The sequence below is a fragment of the Solea senegalensis genome, linkage group LG5 (genome assembly GCF_019176455.1).
Source record: "Solea senegalensis isolate Sse05_10M linkage group LG5, IFAPA_SoseM_1, whole genome shotgun sequence".
Taxonomy (NCBI): domain Eukaryota; kingdom Metazoa; phylum Chordata; class Actinopteri; order Pleuronectiformes; family Soleidae; genus Solea; species Solea senegalensis.
The window spans coordinates 14,996,396-15,016,944 of NC_058025.1; the positions used below are offsets into that span (position 1 = coordinate 14,996,396).

The 20,549-nt window shown below is 39.8% G+C and overlaps 2 protein-coding genes across 2 annotated transcripts; both read right to left on the bottom strand.

The window, feature by feature from the left end:
* Positions 1-820: 820 nt before the first annotated feature.
* dynll1 (dynein, light chain, LC8-type 1) lies at positions 821-3,409 on the bottom strand. The gene is made up of 3 exons (XM_044027103.1): positions 3,328-3,409; positions 2,040-2,178; positions 821-1,218 (listed from the first exon to the last, which is right to left on the bottom strand). Exons 2-3 carry the CDS (start codon positions 2,169-2,171, stop codon positions 1,081-1,083), a joined length of 270 nt encoding a protein of 89 aa, XP_043883038.1. The 5' UTR covers positions 2,172-2,178; positions 3,328-3,409; the 3' UTR covers positions 821-1,080.
* Positions 3,410-8,004: 4,595 nt separating this feature from the next.
* LOC122768993 (dual specificity protein phosphatase 2-like) lies at positions 8,005-11,653 on the bottom strand. The gene is made up of 4 exons (XM_044025238.1): positions 11,100-11,653; positions 10,569-10,684; positions 9,641-9,860; positions 8,005-8,905 (listed from the first exon to the last, which is right to left on the bottom strand). Exons 1-4 carry the CDS (start codon positions 11,485-11,487, stop codon positions 8,688-8,690), a joined length of 942 nt encoding a protein of 313 aa, XP_043881173.1. The 5' UTR covers positions 11,488-11,653; the 3' UTR covers positions 8,005-8,687.
* Positions 11,654-20,549: the final 8,896 nt, after the last annotated feature.

The window sequence follows — 20,549 nt, forward strand, 5'->3', positions numbered from 1 at the left end:
GGGCCTGCACAATGTTGCTTGTAACTTTATTATTTTTTCCATTTTCCTTTGCATTTACTTTATTTTTTAATTCTATAGCTGTTCTGCAATTACCGAACTCAGCTGGCAGTCTCTAGTGTCCTTGGTTAATACAACTCCTGTGCTGATTGAGATGGCAACCTGCCAGCTTTAGGTACACAGTAACCTCTCGGCTCCTCCGAAAATGAGCATCCACTTGTGGCCATCATGTTGTCTGTGGTTTGCCTCGTTTTACTTTTTTGTACCGTTATTTCCTGTAAACTATCCTTTACCTCCAACTTAGCACAGCTGTCTCTCCTGGCCACAATCTGTCAGCCGGAATATTCCACTTCTGACTCAGTTGTTAACTTCACGGAGATTTCAGAGGTCTACATTCAGGAAAAAGGAACTCTACAGGGAGAATTTGGTCCAATCCAGTGCCACTGAGAGATTACAAGAAATTAACTAAAACTATGTGCTTCCTGGAACAAGGTTACACGTATGTGATATAATCATCACTTTGTAAATTCTCTCAACATAACAGTACAAATAACATTGGGGGGAAAAGCAATAGGTGTCACAGTATTAGTAGTAATACATTATGGAGCCGTTTTCATTGCACCTTCACCTTAGACATGATGATGGTAGTCTATCAAATGCACACAGACATACACTTTGTAATGTACTGACAATATCTCTTATAGTGATTATAAGTGATAGTTATTAGAAGTGTGTTGCCTAAAACATGACAGGTTCCTGTAGTACCTTTCTAAATGTACTGGTTATTATAGTGCAAGATGAAATAAGTGAAATGACACCAGTAGACATTGGACCCAGACAGCTTAACAGCTATGCTTTAATTAAAAAAATGACATGTCATGTAACAGGACAAAAATAAATAGACGCGTTTCATCTCTTTAACATGGCCATGGGTTTTTCTTTTAACCTTAAAACAGAACAAAGTAGAAAGCAGCACAAAAAAAGGCAGCAGCCCCTTGCCAAGGAATGATAAGTGCCTTTATCGAGTCAGTCAGTACTGTATGTATGGTCAGGTGGTGTTGGGAAAAAAAATATGAATCCCCCTCAGCCTGATTTGAACAGCAGAATGGCCACCTGACCCAAGTAAAAGTAGATGAAATGCTTCGTCTCATGAGTCACATAGCTGCCAAAGTTCCTCCCAACGATGCAATGCCAGGTCGGGTTGTATTTCTTGTCAAACTCCTGTGTGGGACAAAGGAAGATCATATTCAAACATTTTTGGGGAAACATTTGGATGCAAGCTGAATATCTCTTATTGCAAGAAATCACAGTCCAGCAAAGCATTCATTTTGTAGAGGGTGGAAAATGAAAACAAGTGACAAACTTGAAAGTTGCATCTTCTAAGAACTGATATCATGTTTTGGACAATTGGGATTATTTTCAACAACATAAAAACTGATGTTTTCACCCAGAAAATGAACCACATCCAAAATATTCTCAGAATCTACATTACCAAACACTATAACATGTAATATTGATAAGCGTACATCTAAAGCTGAAAAGGGGTCAAAAGGGCGTAAAACAACAGGTTTCTTTCAGGACGGCCCATAAAATGCCTCTGAAAGCAGTGTTTGTAGTGAAATTATGTTGTGCAGGGAGAAGCACTTTTACAAGAATTGTGAGGTCATTGTCCACTTAGGTCTGCTAACTGTGTTTGGCATTTAACAATTCCCTTTCACTGGTAATGCACTTTTTTTTTTTACATCTTTGAGAATTTTTATAGACAAATTTGCAGGGACTTTGGTCTTAAAACCGCTTAAAAACACAAACATGTTCAGTTATTAACACTTGGGGGTCCACAGCGGTAAATATACAGTCATACAGTATGTGAAGCGGTTTCTATGACAATGCTGACTGTAGGCGTGTCCCTCTCTACTGTGAACAGGAATGCCGTCATTGGTGATGTGGATGGTATGTGACTTGTTCCACAAGAACAGTGGAAACAATTGCAAATGCTAATCTGAGGATATGATGATGGGCATGATATATATATATATATTTACCTTTTTAATGTATGCAGCGATATCTTTCTCGATGTTATACTTCTCCAGGGCCTGAGTGGCGCACTCCACCGCGTCCTGCTGCATGTCCTCCGACATGTCGGCGTTTTTTATCACTGCCTTTCTGTCAGACATGGTTGCCCTGGGAAACCAAAACACAGTGGAGAACTCGTCATCATCTTCACAGCAGCATCTCTCTCTCTCTCTCGCTCTCTCGCTCGCTCACGCACACAAACACACAGATTTGCGCAGCTATTCTTGTTGGAACTCTGCGTTGACTTCCAGTCATTTGGACTAATACAACTCACATCTTGGCCTCAAAAACTAGGTCCTCGTGAAGACTAACGGCGCGTGTTTTGTACCAGAAACAGGTTCTAAAGAGGCAACAAAAACGAGCGTAAACACACACACACACCTGTCCCTCTATAACTGTGAAGACATTCATTGACATATGGATTCCCAGGCCCACTTCTCCGAACGATTTATAACTTAACAACTAACCTTAGTCTTAAGTAAAAACACATCTATTAACGGGAGTCGTAACCATCTGAAGACTGTTTTGAGTGAGGGCCTGAGGACGCACGACGCTGGGGTTTTAAACATTTGTTCTCGCAGCCTAATAAAGACATGAAGACACACACAGAGACAATTGAGTCTCAGCATCCCAGTAGTCCCCATCCAGCAGTCCCCACCATTATCACCATCATCATCATCATCGTCGTCGTCGATTTATTAAAATAGTGGATCACAAATGATAGAATACAAAACGGCTCGGGAGCGACGAAGTTATTATATAACACCTGTCAAATGTTACTGGAATTTGCCATTTCTCCAAGGGTTGCATAACAATTTCCATTAGCGTCGAGCTCACTAGATGCGCGCTCTGCGTAGTTTCTATGGATACGCAGGATATTTGAGATGATCGCCTAAAATGACCAAAACTTTGGATGTGAAACCGTTTGAACAGAGAGCCAAGTACACAGAGCACGTTGCTGCCACTGGCTGATGCTGCAAAGCAACAAAAAAATACATTACAATACTTAGCGTGCAGATTAAACTCAACACCACGCCCACAATTATATAGTATTTGCAGTAAAAAAAAAAAAAAGGATTATGCGCTGCGAGCAACACAACGCCACATGTAGACTGACTGCGATGATGAAGTCGCTCATTCATCCAGCGAACGGGAAAAAGCGCAGTCTGAGCACAAACAGCTGCCGTTTCGACAATAGTGAAGAGATAATACATTTAACAGTGTTTCATATTACGCATGCAAGAGTGTAAAATTCACCTGCTCGTGTCCCGGTTGCGGTTTCTCTAGTTTCAAAGGGAATAATGCTCCTCAAGTGACAACTCCCGCGAACTGGTTGACAAGATTCACTGTACTTCCATCCATCCATTATCTACCGCTTTATCCTCCACACGAGGGTCGTGCTGGACCAATCTCAGCTGACATCGGGCAATAGGCGGGGGACACCCTGGAAACCCACACACACACACGGGGAGAACATGCAAACTCCATCCAAAGGCCCAGTTGTTCCAATAGGGGCTTTACTTTGTTATTTATATTTCTAGCAAATTTTACTAACTATTATTCGTTACTGTTAGTGAGTTGGTAATGGTCTGTATTTATATAGAGCTTTTCTGGTCTTGATGAGCTGCTTTACACTATAGTTTTGCCATTCACCCATTCACACGCTGCAACGTGGGGTTAAGTGTTTTGCTCAAGGACACACATAGTAGGGCAGAGGCTGGAATTGAACCTGAAATTTGATACATAAGTACTGTAAATGTCATATACTTTAACTAGACTTTTACTGGACATGCAGATTTAGGGATTAGACTTCTAAGTATCCCTTTAACCAGACTGGATGTCACTGATTCACACACTGGACGTTTCATTCTGAGGCCTGGACTTTAAAGCATCATGATTCACATGTGGACTTTAAACGTGATAAATCTGGCAAGACTTGTAATATTTTCCATTTCAGTGAAACCGTAAAAAGAACATTTTAAGTCAGAGCTAAAAGGAGGAACCCAAAAGACAGGACATTTAAAATACAATAATAATCAAGAGGAGTGGTGCATGAGGGGGTAAAGTGAGAAAGTGCTGGGTCGTGTTCCAAGGCAGAGGAAAGCTACAGTTCTGGATTTATTCTTGTTGAATACTCAATACAGCCATTTGTATTCCACAGTGAAATGCTGATTTATGTGAAAAATCATCAATCAATACTTTCTCACAGAGAAATGTTGCCACTGTACGGCCGACAGAGTTAGATTTCAGAAAGTGTTTCAGTGATATTGGACTGAGATTCAGAGGTGAGTTTTGGACATTTTTACCACACGACGTTATGTAACAAAGTGGCAAAGACTGGAGCGCGAAGCTGGAGATTTATACTGCAGCGGTCAGGATGACGAGGAGCAGGTGTGCAGGAGGTCAGGCATGCGCAGCCATGAGAAAACATCCAGTTTGGCATTCATTTACATGGCATAACCAAACTTTGTTCAACGAGGGCCAGATTTGATAATGTGAAGATTTCCTAGAGGCCAATGGTCCCTTCAGACCTTTTTTAATAGTAAAAGTTACAAATCTTAGCCACACAAAAGTGAAAATATTTAAAGAAATCGGTCTTTCTTTCACATCTTGCGTCAAATAACATAACATAAACGATGACAAATGTATGCAGCAGTATGTTAAGAACGGGGAATACACTCAGAAAGAACCCCAAACTTCTTATTAAAGTAACTAACTTTTACTTAGACCAGTATCAGTATTGCGGTACTTTTACTTGAGTAGAATATTTCAGTACTCTTTCCACCTCTTAGTGAATGTATCTGTGTGTCAAACCCAGGATTGTAGTTTCAAATCACAACTCCAGACCAGCTCAGGTAACGAGGGGGGTGACACGTGATTTAGGCTGATTTTCTGTCCAAGTCCCTCTTGGGCCATAAATAATACATTTTACCCGACTTTGGACATCCCATCTCTTCAAACATAGTTAATATTTTGCCACTGTTTTTGTTGTACGTTCCCCTTTTTACTCTTTTATTGTAAAGCATCCTTGTTTTTTTGGGTTTTTTTTTAAATATAACATACATTTTATTATGATTATACAGATTATTATTAATATTAGTGGTAATAGTCATATATGAAGGAAATATATGGAAATTAAGGAATATAGGAAAAGGAAATTCCAAAATTCAAATGAGTGAGTGAGAATTGGAGACACAGCAGGTTAAATCATAGATTAACAAGTAAACACCCAACTGGGTTATGCAACTGTTGTCTACTAGGGAAACAGTAGAGCATGTTATTAGCAAATGTAATAATTATGACAATGACAGGACAATAATGTAAAGAGGAGTGGAGGACACATTTAAAGACATCATTAACTGTGGAGACACAGAGGAGTGGAGGAACTTTATCCCTTTTGTGGAGTTTTAAGAGGACTGTAAAATAACTGGAGTAAGTGTAATGTGAATCAGAGAAAGAGGCAGTCATGAAGCAACAACGATGCAAACAACTATTTAATCTCAAAGAAGAAGACAAAGCCATGGAAGAATTACTCACAACTCCACACACGGTGTCACATGCCAAAGGCCTGAAACGGCTGGTTTAATCATTAACTCAGAAGACGTACAGTATATGTCTTTAGTGTTAAACTTTAACCTGAGAAGTTAATGGATACACTGAAGCGTCATAAACTCAGTTAACCTTAAAACTAAAAATAAACAGTCAGTCATATTTCCGTACATGTTGAGCAATGGACACTTCCACATGAGTGACGTGGACGCTTGTGGCCACACGGGACTGTGGGTCAGAGGACAATTACTGTAGGTGGGGACATTTGTCCTTCACTGCACCAGTAGCTCTTGTATCATGTCATATGAAATTGTTGCTCATTTTATTGTGTTACTGGGTTTCCTGTGTGATCTATGGAAACCTGTGGTCAACACGTGATGGAAACATTGAAGCTTCACGCAGGTAGTTGTTCCAAAACACACTGAGTGAGTGATAACTTAATAACTTATGTCTTGAATGAATGAGTTTTCAGTAGAAGATGGATGGATGGATGTTAGTCAGATCAACAATAATCTAATACTGACTGGATTTAACAATCTTTCTGATTAGAAACCATAAACGTTGCTCTCCTCCCCCTCTAAAATGTCTAAAAGTTGTTCTCTTCAAATGAGTGAGTGGAAATGAAATGTATGTCAGTGGTTGCTGAGGTCAAAAGCACTTTAGACTGTAAAAACTCATGCGCTGCAGATAATCCGACAAAATGCTCAGTAATTCTGGGTTTTAATGCGTCCTGGTTCAGCATGAGAGAGGTCAGTGTGAAATTGCTGTGTGGACACACACTCAAGAATAACTGTCTGTCACAGAGCCATAGTTACAGACTCAGATCTTTTTCAGAAAAAAAAACACTTATGTGTGACCAGACTGTGGCCGTCCTTCTGATTTATATTTAGAGAGGACACATATATTAATTATAATTGTACAATTAAAAAAAATCCAGTATCCAGTAAAAATGTGCATGTTCTCCCTGTGTGTGCGTGGGTTTCCTCCCACAGTCCAAAAACGGAAACGGAAAACAGTCAATTTATAGTGTCCAAAATTGGACACTATAAATTGACTGTAGGCGTGAGTGTGACACGGTTGTTTGTCTCTATGTGGCCCTGTGATGACCTGTCCAGGGTGTACCCTCCATTTGGGATTGGCACCAGAGGATAAAGTGGTAGAAGATGGATGGATCCAGTAAAAAATATCTGAGAGCACAGCTTTTGAATCCATCAGAAAGGTACAGTAAGACAGTGACGTTTGTGATGACACACACACTAACCCATCCTCCTAAATGAACAGTCACAACCACACCAAAGCATTGCAAAAGTAGCTTGTGGTCATATCTCAGGTTCCACACCATAAATAGAGTAAAGTATAGCAGAGTAAAGAACAAATCTGCACACACAGCTTTTATAAACTGAAAGATGGCATCAGAGAGACAGGCAGCGCTAATGTTCACCTCACATGACTCATGAGTCACGTGAGTACTTACTCAAGAGTAAGAGTTTGCCCAAGCTGAAGCCAATATGACATTTAACTGGTATGAATGAAAAGTTCAAATGTTTGGTCTGAAAGAAGTTGAAAAATCTGCGCAAAATGAGGGATTGATTGCAGAAAATATATTTAAAATCAGAATACCTCCATTGTGAGTGTCTGAAACGATGGCTAAACAGGTGACGTGTCACCACCACGTCTCTCATACGTGATGTGACACGTCTGAACTGTCCGTGAAGTACAACACAACTGTGAAAGTGAACGACATAAGAGCCTTTCAGCCACTGTGATACAATCACACTGAAGGAGAAGATATTGGAGAGGGGAGGCCGAGGGAATTACATTTAAAAAAAAAGAAAAAAAAAGACTCATGACAAGCAATCAATAATGTCACTGTGTGCTTTTACCTGTGAGCAGTCTAATCTGCTGATCTGAGTGAGCTGACCTCCTGAGATAGAAAAATACACAGAGGAAGGACCAGCCTTCCAAACGACTCAAAGCAAGGCCCTTGCCCAAAGAATGCATAGAGTTCTTACTCTAAATCTAAATTACTTTTATTTGGTATTAGTGATTGTACACTTATACGAACATACTTTGTGATAGTGTGTTCATTTTTTTTTTCAATAAACCCTGTCTTCAATGTTACAATCTGGACCTTTAAGAGAGGAAATGTAAGAAAATATAAATATAAAAAGGGATTTGGAGAAACAACATGAAACAGTTGATGACCACATAAGTTGAAAACACATGAATGAATTGAATAAACAATGACATTTTAAAACACCCACCATGCCACCCTTCCCAGGGGCCCCTCCCTCTGAGCTTTGAGTGAATGCCTGCTCTGTTGCAAAGCCCCCATGTGGTAAACAATATACAGTATATTGTGTAACAGAATAAACAGACTCAATATGCCCTCCACTGTGTTTTTATTTCACTGGCAAAACAGCAGGAATCAGCCAAACCTTGTAGGTATAAAGTGCAGTAACAGACAGCATTAGTGTGTTGTAACAAATGCTGCAATAATAAATAAGAAACAACGATAATAATAATAAAAAAAAATCTATTTACATGATATAAAAATACAATTTTTTCCAGTTTGAGAGTCATTTTTCTCAGGACACAGAATGATTTGACCCCCAAAGAGGCCTCAGTTTAGTGCATTTTCATAAATTGAACCATAAAACTAGAGATTTATGTATTATTGCTATGAGTAGGTAACAGTGTTGTCTCATTAAAAAAAGGTGTCATTTCACAGCTGTCAGGGCGGTGAAGCCCTTACAGATGACCAGGCACACAAGTCAAACAAAGGAACACACAAACACATAAACAGATGCAATTACCCTTGAGTATGAAATATTAGGGGGATTTCATCATTGCTGGCTCAGGATCACAGTTGTTCATAATGTGGTTTGTATTGTAAACAGTGGTTCACAAAACAAACACAGATCCCTTGTGTGAATTTGTAGAATTCAGACCCAGTCATGAGTAAGTTTTCCTCTGAATTCACAGGGTTTTTACATCTGCACTAGTTTTGATGGTACAAACATTTATTTTGTACATACGAGTCCAGCACAGAGCAAACGCCCGAGTCTTCATCCTCTACAGAGAACGTCAGTCTCAAACTGAAGCAGCTGTCCCATGAAGGCCAGGTTCGGCGAGATGACGTGACGCCGCTGCTTCACAAAGTCAAAGGCCTCGTCCAGCCGCACGCGCTGTGTGTGCATGAGGTACGCCAGACAGATGGTGGCAGAGCGGGAGATACCTGCGTGACAGTGCACAAGCACCCGGCCACCACTCTGCTTTACAGAGTCTGTAGGAAAAAGAAAAGGAGGAGGAGAGGTCAGCTTCACTTCACATCGGTGTCAGTGACATGGAGGAGAATGTTTTACATGCAGAAACACACTTAAAAGCTTTAAAAAAAAAAAACACACACACCTTGCTTAAAATTAAACTATTAATGGAAATATGTTGAAACTAGTGCCGACAGAAGCCATTGTTGCCATAACCATTTTTTGTAAAAATCATTTTGTAAGGTAAGAGGTGTATGTGTAAATAAGCTTTAGCTTCAGCCTACACCCAATTCAGTTTACCACTGACAATTTAGATGTGCTTTTGTCTTATATATGTTTTTTGTTTATTGAAAATGAACCAATGTTTAACCTGAAAGTCACTGTGCTGTGATTGAAAAATTAGTTAATCAAACGATAACCTTTAAGCAAAAGCAAAATAACCTCCATTTCATTTCTCCTCTGCAGCTTGTGCAGCGTAATCCGGTTGTTTCATAATCAGATGATTAAGATGTTGGGCCACAAGTCGAGGCAACCCAAGAGATTATTGTGTAAGAGAAACACTTTGAATATTATTGTGAATTTCCCCAGTGTGGAATCAATAAAACCTGATCTAATCTTATTTTGACTCATCTCCGAATGGCACATTTTAAGAATATGAGACAAGTTCTTTTGGGCTCATGTCACAGACAGTCCCAATCATGACTCGACCTTCATTACACACTATAACAGGTAGAAAGAGGGGGATGTTTACTCACCAATGAAGGCGATGGCGGTGGAGAAGCAGGCTCCGATGTCAGCAGCCAGGCTGTCCTCCACAGTGAGACGCAGGTACTCAAACTCCCCCTCGTAAAAGTTGGGGCAGGTGGAGGAAACGTTGAGCAGCGCTGTGATGCCCACCGCTGCCAGAGTCTCTCTGCGCGACGAGTGGACAGCACTGCCCAGAAACAGGAAGGGCAGCAACTCAACTGGACCGTCCTGAAATTCACAGAATCCAAAAGAAAATCCATATTTACAACCAAGTCATTTTGAAAGAGAGAAGTTAAATGGTCTCAATTGCTATTTTCAGCTCTTCTTCAAAAGAAAATTATACATTTTGTCAATTATGTCCCCGTTAAGAGGAATATAGACAATAAAGCATGGCATATATGAATGGACACAACGTGATTGACCGCTGGTATTGACCAAACGGAGCCTGGTTGCAGGTGAAATTTAATCTCAGGGCAGGATGAGAGCTCACATCTCTGCTGTGCTAAAATCTCTTCACTGGCTGCCTGATGGTTTTAATATGCATTTTAAACATCTGTTAATGGACTTGCATCTGAACATGTCTCAGATATACTTTTCACTCACACCGTCTGGCACTGGACTTCTAACTGTGAGGACAAAGACCTTTGGGGAAGCAGCTGAGCAGAGTTTATTGTCCTTTTTACATGGGACAGCCAACCAGAGGAGTGATTACAATCACCATTCAAATTTATTTAACTTTAAATTAAAGTTATCTGAACACCTATATCTTTTTAGCTTAGCTATTTTGTTTTATTGCCATTAAAGTTGCTGTAATTTCAAATTGTATTGTAAATTGCTGTTGTTAAATCACCAAAGAGCTGTACAAATAAAGTCAGTGAAGGATTGATTTGATGTAAACGCTTGTCATCACCAGTTAAAAAGTAAATTTCCTCCCACCTGATCGTATGCTGGTGTTTTCCGGCCTGTTGGCTCTGGCTCTGCTGTAGAGAGGAGGCTGCTGGCACAGATGTAACAGAGCTCTGGACAAGCTTCTGAAAATCTCTCAAATCCACCTAAAATGGAGGTCACATGGTGTTTAGCCCAACAACAACTACAATCACCATGAGAGGTAAACAAGAAAAGGAAGTCAACACCTACAAGATCAACAGTTGGTTTTTCGGAGAGTAAATAAGCCACATCCTGTTGGCTTCTTGAAACAAATATGACCATGATTAGTGTGTTTACTCTAGTATAAAAGCGGATGTTCAATTTCCTTTCATATTTAATCTACAGTAATTTCAGAGCAGATTTTTTGATCTTGTAAACTGAATTTCAATTCACCATATTGTTTTACGCACCAAATTATTTTGAAATAGTTCTTTATATGTGAAGTCTATTATGATTTTGCTGTATTTTTTTGCTGAAGTTATGAAACACTGAATTAAAAAAAAAATGTATTACGATTATGATAAAGTTTCTTCTTCTTACCTTGTAGGAAGCAGATCTGCGTGTGGACCTCGCTCTGCAGAGCCGCGAGCAGCATCTGGGCCACGCTCTCTGGCTTCAACTCGGCCACGGAGCGGCTGTTCTCATCCACCACCACCACAGCGGAGAACTCCCCGCGCTGCAGCCGCCCCAGCAGCGCCTTGTCCGGGATGAGCCACTCCAGAGCCACCACTGAGGTCTTGGATCTCCGCCGCAGCATGGAGTTCCAGTTGACATTGCGGGAGTCGCAGATGTGCGTCAGGGAAAAGTCAAGGAAAGGCCTGCAGTCCAGCACCACACAGCCGGCAGAGGAGCACTGGTCCCGGGGCGTCCTGAGAATGTGGACCAGCTCATCGCCAGTGATCTCCAAAGGCTCACAGGTGGAAGTCATGGCTCAGAAAAAAATAAATTTAAATTGAGTGAATACGTAAATATGTGTGATATTCTAAACTTCAGAAACTTCAGTAAATAAATTTAAAAAACACAATCTCTGTGTAAGTGACTGTAGAGAGCACTTTACTGTCAGCTCAGTTAAAATCAGCTTTAGACTTTGAGTTTCACTTGTTCATTGATAACAGCTGTGGAAGGGGCGGGGTCACTGCGGTCACGCCTCGTTTTTGCCACACAAGGAAGAACGTCAGAGGCGGAACGACCATATATGGGCTGCCCGGCACTCCTCATATGGACACTGACGTCAGAGCTGATTTTCCTATTGTCGTTAGGGTTATCCTCCGCTGGGGTGTTTTGGTGTTGAATGACGTTACGGCTCCAGAGGGAATAAGGCTGAAGGCTGTTGTTATTTGGGTGAGAGACTAAAAAGGCCTCTGGTGAACCACTTCTGCTTTCTCAGCTTCTGCACTCTGAAGTTACACTTCCTCTCACGTCAATGTTTCCCTCATGTCCTGCATTCACCAAGTAAAGTAATGTACTGATGAAATAGCCTTAATCCTCCATCTCTGTCGAGCAGACTTGAGTACTTTGAAAGGTTGTAAATGTGTTTATTGTATTTTATTTGATTTTAGGTCACAACCAGTAATAGTACACCAAAATTACGGTTATATCTTACATTTGTAGAGCGTATAGGGCTCCAATTCTATGCTAGTATTACCAGGCAGCTCACATAATAGCACAGAGCTGTTGGATTTTAGACAAAACAAACACACCATGGGCTGAAATTGAACATATAACAACAACGTCATTAACCTTAAAGTTCCAGTGTGTAACATTTAGATGGGTTTGTTTGTATAAATGTATTATTGCTTTGAAATAGAACTTGTTTTTGTTTTTTTGTCAGCCTCAGTTAGTCTTTTATACGTACCTTACTTTAGGCAAGGCTCTTGTTTTAAAGAGGTTTCTACTGTAGTCCAGGCGGAGAAAAAACAACAACCAGAGCTTTCATTTCATCTTGAAGTGGAAGCTGATTAAACTAATACCTTTCTGGTTTGCAAAAGCCACTGTATTTCCCTGATGAGGGGTGACTGAAGTACCTGTTCCTTGAACTTCCAAAGAAATACAAAAAGGCAACAACAAAATTGGTCGGAAATACAGCTGAAGCTTGTTTTCCACGTGACACCACACAACATTATTTCAGTCAAATCTCATAAAACCACACATTTTTCATTACACATGATGAGTTCTAGACTCTAACTCTTTCAACTTTTACTTTGACTACATTTATTTATTTATTTATATTCATTTTTTAGTTGGGAATATTTAATTTTGGAGAGTCTGTATTTGAATAGTTCTGTAAAAAGTAGGTTTTCAGGGGGTTTGAGGATTTTCCAGGAGTTGCGTTTTGTGTGCTTTCACGTTCTTTTCCAGTGTGTCAGTTCTAAATCAGTGACATTGAAATCTAGCAGCCATCATTCTAATTTAGGGCAATATTTTTGGCGTCTTCCCACCACTGAACTCAGGGTACTCACTGCAAAAAAAGAACTATACTTTAAGTGCCGCGTGGGACAGACGGTTGAAATATCATAAAGTGTAATGTGACGTCTTTGTCTTCCATTTCCTCTTAACCCACTGCGCCTTCCCACTCAAACCTCTGACTCCACTTTCTTCATCACCCCATTTCCTTTTTCCCTCATCGTCCTCCTCCTCCTCACTCACCGCTGCCTGCTGGTCCTTCAGCATCAATCTCACTCTCCTGCTCTCCCAGCTGAGGCTGCAATCCTCTCAGCAGAACACACACTCTGTATCTCTCTCTAACACACACACACGTACGTTGCGGTACACACAGTTCATCATAGCTGTCATCAGCGCTGCTGAGCATGTATTTACGGTCGCCTCAGCCTCCACTTTGGGCTTGAGCACACACAGATACTCACACAGACTTAGACACATACACACACCCACATAAACCCACAGTGAGGGGATGAGGTATGTTGAGTTGGAAAGTTGTGACGTCATCATGTCAGTGTGAGAGCCTTAAATGTTTTTTTTTTGTTTTCTCCTTCTATTGTTTTGTTCTTTTTTAAAGCCACCTCAGCAGCATGACAGGAAACAACACCACACATACATCCTGTCATCATCCATACCGGCCTCAGCCAGCCTCCTCCTTCTGTTTCATTATTAAAGCATTTGTCACATCTGTCATGGCTCAAAACCCCGCACCCACCACCAAAAATTTGGAAGAAAGTTCCCACCGAAAAACTTGATCAGACGTGAGTTTGTTACCTAATTCCTGAATGTGATGACTCATAAAACACTTTCTATTTCATTTTCATTTCACGTTCGACTTTTCCTCAATTAGCAAATCAGAGCGTCACAGTGGCTAAAAAAACACAATACAATGCTGTGGTGGTGGGTGAATATGTTGTTAAGTAACTTAGTACAGTCTTACACATCAACACTATTCACAGAGAATACATCACGAGGGATAAAAAACAGGCGACATTCAGCTGTAACGTGATGAGTTACAGGCCTGTTAGATTGATGGTGAGGGGGCAGTAAAAAATCATGACACAACTTGTGTAAAATCCTGCGACTAATTTTGAATCATCACATTGACTGGTAATAGTGGGGTAAGAAACTTGCCAATGCGATGAGTAAATAAACATTAAAGGAAAAACATCTGTTACACGCCTCTACCCCTCCATGTTGCCCACTGCCCTCCCACACAGAGATTATCCAGGATTAATTGGATGGCTGGGGCTATAATCTCTGAAAAAACACTTAATCTGGGAGATTTACCTCATCCCATCATAAACACCCACGTGACAGTTTATGTGAGGTCAGGTCATATGTGTTTCGAGAAAATGGTGTGAAATGTTACAGAGAGTAAAATGGTCCCCGAGGGATTATGTTTACAGGAGGTGTGTGTAATATTTGAGTTAAATTACACCTCAAACTTTGCTTTGCGGCTGACATCTTAAAGGATTTTAAGATTGCGGCTGACATTTAGGGGCATGTCGTATTTTCCATGCCCATGGTCTGAGGTCTGCATGACGGAAATTTTGTCATCCACCCATTCACATGGTGGTTCACAGACCCCACGTAAATGACTGTGAGCACACCTGCAGTTTGAAGAAATCCACTGATACCCACACATGACTCAGCAGTCAAAGAATACCAGGATATAGATAATGGTGGTGAAATCCTGGCAAGAAATCACTACTACTGGATTGAGTACACATGCACACTTGATTATCTCGGATCCTCATTTAGTATGTGGAATGCACAAAGTATGACCCGGCCCATAGGCAACGGCTGACTTCACCATGCATACCCCCTGCCTGCTGCCAGCAGTGGGAACCAGCCACAGTCAGACACAGTGGCTCGCCTTCACTAAAAACACAGCTGCCAGTGGCGACGACAGAAAAACAAAACAGATTTTAGCCTCTTAACATAAGGTCCATGTGATAAAATCAGCACCTGCTTTGTTTGCCACTACATCTGAAACTGATGAACACCAGTGTCACCAGAGAAAACCAGAAACCTAATGAAATGGGAGCTCTTGGTTTATTGCGGCCTATTTTGGTAGGTTTTTGTCATTTCTAAATCCCAACTGAAATCTTCATTGACAGAAGACACTCACATTAATTTGAACTTAGAGGCAACAGTGGATCAATAACTCATGTGTGCCATGGTGTACAGTAGTAGATTTTACTCTATGGGCTTTGGTGAAGGAAGTCAGTCGTTTACAAAGTGACACAAACTCTTCCTTCTCGTCAGAAAAAGCTGTCTAACTACAAAATAAAGCAGTTGTATACTGAAGCAGGTGGACTTGTGTAGGTGAGCCTTTTGTTACACCCTTTAAAAAAACATTGGGTAGGGGATTTTACTGTGTTTCAGTAATATTCCAACTCAATCTCTGGTTTTTGACTGACACTTGATTCAGAATGCTGCACATTGTCAGTCCTTGACTTTTTTTTATTGTATATGCTCTCACTTCCGTCTTATTTCTAGACATGACTTTGTTCTTCATACTGGGAAATTTATGTTACCACGAGGCTAAACGTACAGCCGGCGTCCAGAGCAAAACCTCCCTGTCATTACACTGAGCACTTACTGCACAAAGTATCTTCATCATGCTGTGTGTTGTATGGTTTATTTTCTTCCACCCTGCTTCTTCATGGTTCCTCTGCTTATTCATCATCATTCTACCAAAAAAGATCACAAAAATAACATCACTCTTTGTGTGTGTCCTCTCATCTAACTCTTGGGATCTGATTATTTCTATGTCAGTACTAAATATTGTTATTTGAATTGGAAAAAAACAACTAATTTTCATACATTTTTTGATGGATTTGACTCATGAGCATTATCACAGGAATGCCGGTAATGTGATTAGAAGTGAACTGGATAAAGAATTCGCTGTGGAATAATAATGGACAGCGATGGAAAAAAAATGTGAAACTTTGCCTGAAAGACATCAATTGTTTAATGATTCCTGTTTTGTTCTCCCTAGCCATGTATCATGAATTAACTTGTGATTCCCACTCATAATATATACCTGTATATACTTCATGTTATCTTCATATGATGATCACCTGGGTGATGATCACCTTGTTGCTCTTACATCATTTATGTAGCCTCCTCTTTTACCTCCAACCTTCCTGCTTACATCCTCCCTCCCTCCACCCACTGTGAGGCCTACGCTTACCACCGCACTCAAGGCAGTAACCACGGTGATGACTGGCTCCAGCAGGCCCTCAGTAGGTTTCAAACCATGAGTCGTCATCTCCATCAAGCAGAAAGGGCAGAGTGACAAGGGGTGACTGTGGGGAGAGAGGGGGAAAAACAGAGAAACACATAAATTAGAGAGCTGTTTAATACGGGTTTCACATGCTATAGCTCAGTGATAGAGCGAGTCATATTACAACTGGAAGTAGGTTTGATTGGGTCCACTACGCCACATACCGATGTGTCTTTGGCAAAAATTACTTCAGGGAGATTCCCATATGTGTGAAGATTTTGTTAAATAGCATCTGTATGTATAAATAGGCCCTTTTAGCAGCAGACATTTTGTCATGTTTTAGGATAATCACAGGTGTTTGATCACAATAATAATATGGTTATCTTGCTGTCAGGACATTGTGCAGTGAACCAGCATGCACCCTAAAATTTAGGAAGCTGAGCACAAATCAGCCATGATTAATTCATTTTTCTTAACACCTGTGATTTTCCCACTGTGACCTGTCAAAAAAGCTGTTGTGCAAAGGGCCCTCTGAGACAGCCAAATGGGACTCATCCATTACTAATTTGATTATTTACACCTGTGCAATTCTTTCTGTGACTCATCAAAATGCCATGAAGAGGGCCTGTTATCAGAAGAATGGCACCATCTTTTATAAGGTTTTATTTTACAAGGTTTTTTACAGTATCTGGATCACAGTTTAATACTGTACTTCTTAGATGTTACTGACTTTTCCTCATTTCAGATACTGATAATGTTTTTTCCCACTGTCTGCACTGCTCTAATATTTCACTACTGTGTCTCTTTGGTAGTTTTTTCTTTGTTTTGTCTTTTTGTCCTCGACTTTGCTTGTCCCGATGGTTTTGTTATACTGCTTCTGTTTGAGTAGTAAAGACTTTTTCCGTGTGTCAGACTTGTGGTTTGGAGCTCCTGTTACAGGGTTAACAAAGGTTATCTGAACACAATCCCTCAACATTCCAATGAGCATGAAAACCAGAATTTGACAGTTTATAGGGGCTGTATAAATAAAATAAAATAAAAAATTATTCTTCTAATGTGTGTTAACATTATGTATCTATTAATTTAAAGTACACATTTTATATTTAAATTTATACAATATTATATTCATATTTTGACCCATTAAATTAGAGCTGATCATTTTTGTCTAAATTAACTTGGATGTGGTGTCAACCTTTGCTTTTGCAGAACTGGATTATCTGGGCTGCTGTTGCTATGACTCCAACGCTGTGCAGGAAAATTACTCGGAAGAAGATTGTTTCCTTCAGAAAGCAGTGATATGCTTCCTGCTCATCCATACTCATCTGATTTAAGAGATTAACACATCGATGACTTGTCTGTCTCGACCAAGGCCCTGAAGTCACTCCCACCTTCAAATTAGGAAGTTATACAAGCAAGTTAGTGGCCAGACTGAAGACGCATTTACAGAAATAAATAAGAGACAAACTGTAGTACATGGAAATCAGCAAGAAAGCATTTTACTTAAAATGATCTGTGGCAAATTTTTGCCTCAGCTGTTTTGAAGCGGTAAGTTACTGTCTGTACTTCTGTGGTTGTTGTTGTCAGTGGAGAAGAAGACGGCAATAGCTAAGACCTCTTTTAGTTAGTGGCTCTCCAGGGGCCCAGGAGTAGTGGTACTCTTGTTTCACAGTAGAACGTGATGCCATGGAATTAAACAGTTCAACCTTCCTCCATCATCAGCTTGCACCGGAATCTCTGGAGAGAGAGAGAGAGAGAGAAAGAGAGAGAGAGAGAGAGATGATTGGGTGGTGATGGGAGGGGTTCATTCATGTGCATGTGGATTACTTGAATAATCTTTTTCATTAGCTCTGCACATGCAGCAGCAGCAGCAGCAGCAGCAGCAGCAGCAGCAGCAGTGACTCCCTCAAGAACACATGTATGCACTCGTGACAGCATCTGTCCATGTACTGGTGCTCTCCCACTGCATAGAGGTATAACTAGTGCCAACCCACTCACCTACCAACAACATGCAGACACACGTATAAACAAACAAATAAATATATGCCTCTACAGCTCTGCAGGCCAGAGGGAGACACACGGGTGTCGATATTGTAATGGCAAGAGAAGCCATGCATAATGATTCAGGAGTCCTGAAAAACACAAACACACACACACACACACACACACACACACGTATGTGGGCATGTGAGCACAAACTGTACATAGGTACATGTCCTACAAGAATTTACACAGAGGAACCAGACAGACCTGGGAGAAAGAGCGAGAGAGAGAAATATAAATTACCTCATTGTTCATGTCAATACATCATGGATGAAGGCATCCATGTGCTTCTTCATGACCTGAATGGCTTTAAATGTGACAAGGCAAGGAAAGGGCTTGTCCTCAAAATCTGACCCACAAGACATGTTGAGTTTGCCTTGATTGCTGTGTCATCAAGAATGGAATTGATTCTTTAAATACTGAAACATTTTGTGATGATAGAGTTGAAAAATCAAATGTTACAAATGTTTATTTTAAATCAATTTAAGTCACTTTATTTGTACGTACAGGTGGATTAGTAGATTAATAGTAGATTAATAATATGTGAAATATAAACATATAAAACTCAGTAAAATGAGTGAGACAAAAGATTAAAGAGCTCTCGGCTTCAATACTCAATACTAAATAATACATTAGTAACAGAACCGCTGGACCAGTACTGGAATAGATAAATATATGTGGTAAGACAAAGACGTCTTGCTACATAGCCACAGACCTTTAAGCAAAACTAAATAATGGTCATGGATGAAAGATCTTCAACTGACAGCTCATGAAAACATATAATAATAATAAAAAACAAGCGATGTGACCATTATAGCCCACATGTCATAATATGCTAAAATATGCTCTTTTGTTTGTCATCTGCTCCTTTTCATTCGCTGCTTGTCTCTGTGCAGGTGAAAAAGTCACATATGTTTTTTTTTCTTTGACCTGGTCAGCCACAGTGGGCGCAGCAGGCATGACTACGTCTCTGACCCTGTGGTCTGACTGCAATACAAACTACATATTACTGTCACAACATCACTTCTCACCTCCCCACTGCTTCTTACAGCAGCTGATGTATATGTTACTGTTAGTAGTACTACTTTTATGTAATAATGATGTGATTTATTCTATCATTATTTGGTTTCCCTTTCTTTATAATATTTAGTTCATGTGACATCTACAAAGTGCTTGTTCTGTGTATGTTAAACAGGTAAAATCCTGGCAATATTCTAACACAAAACTTTGTATATTTAATAATTTATATATTTATTTTAATACAGCTCAACAATTATTTAAAATGATTAAGTGATATAAATATTGCTGCCTTAAAAACAGCTTATAGATATAGATTTCCTAAAAAATTAATTATGAGTGAAATGATGATTTAAGAACCCTCTCTTTTGTCAACATACAATACTACACTATTCAGTTCACTTATGCAAGTTGTTTCATTAATAATAAGTCACTGATAGAAGCTTGTTAAACCTCTTACATGCAACACACAAGTACTGCCATTAGCTCCTTTACCAGTAATGTTTTAATACAAAAAAGTGAACCCGCTTAAATTACTGGACCTGTTTCTACTGTTGATAATAGAACTGGCACTGCCAACCAAAAGAAAAGATATCTCGCTTTGTCAAGCTCTCAGTGTGTTTTATAGCTTGTTGCTGTCACCCAGTGGTAGAAACCATGACACAGTCACAGAAACATTATGATGATGATGATGATGATGATGATGATGACATTAGCAGTATATTATGATTCTATGATTTGGAAGGTATCACCCACGCATGCTACTATTCATTCACACTTTAATAAAGACACAGATTATTTATATACTATACATTGTATATAAAGATAATTGGGTTTGCTTTTGAGTTTTTTACAACCACTCATTTTATAATGAGACTTAATTACATTTTTTATGTGTTTTCTTAAAGCCCTTAAATTTAACTGTTCATGAGCATGGCAGAGATTTACAGTCGTCCCTAAGTGTGTTATCACTGACCTGGGCCTTAAATCTAGACTCAAAATGTATTTATTCAGAAAGGCTTTTAATACCCGGTAATGTGGTGACACTTTGTATTTTTCTTGTATTGTAAGTATACTGTATATTTATGCTCTGGTCTATGTTCATGAAATTTTTTTAATACTGTGTGTTTTAATGCTGTGTGTTTGTGATGCTAACATTTTGTACAGCACTTTGGTCACCTGTGGGATGTTGTAAAGGGATATATAAATAAAGTTCATTACATTACAATGTCACTCAATTACTGCCTGCAACATAGTTT

Bases quoted from the DNA above. Each gene is read 5' to 3' on its own strand.
- dynll1 (XM_044027103.1), bottom strand. From the start codon at position 2,171: ATGTCTGACAGAAAGGCAGTGATAAAAAACGCCGACATGTCGGAGGAC. The intron at 1,219-2,039 runs GTAAATATATAT...TGTCCCACACAG, and splicing joins TCGCTGCATACATTAAAAAG to GAGTTTGACAAGAAATACAA.
- LOC122768993 (XM_044025238.1), bottom strand. From the start codon at position 11,487: ATGACTTCCACCTGTGAGCCTTTGGAGATCACTGGCGATGAGCTGGTC. The intron at 10,685-11,099 runs GTAAGAAGAAGA...CCTCCATTTTAG, and splicing joins GCAGATCTGCTTCCTACAAG to GTGGATTTGAGAGATTTTCA. The intron at 8,906-9,640 runs GTGAGTAAACAT...TTTTTCCTACAG, and splicing joins CACCGCCATCGCCTTCATTG to ACTCTGTAAAGCAGAGTGGT.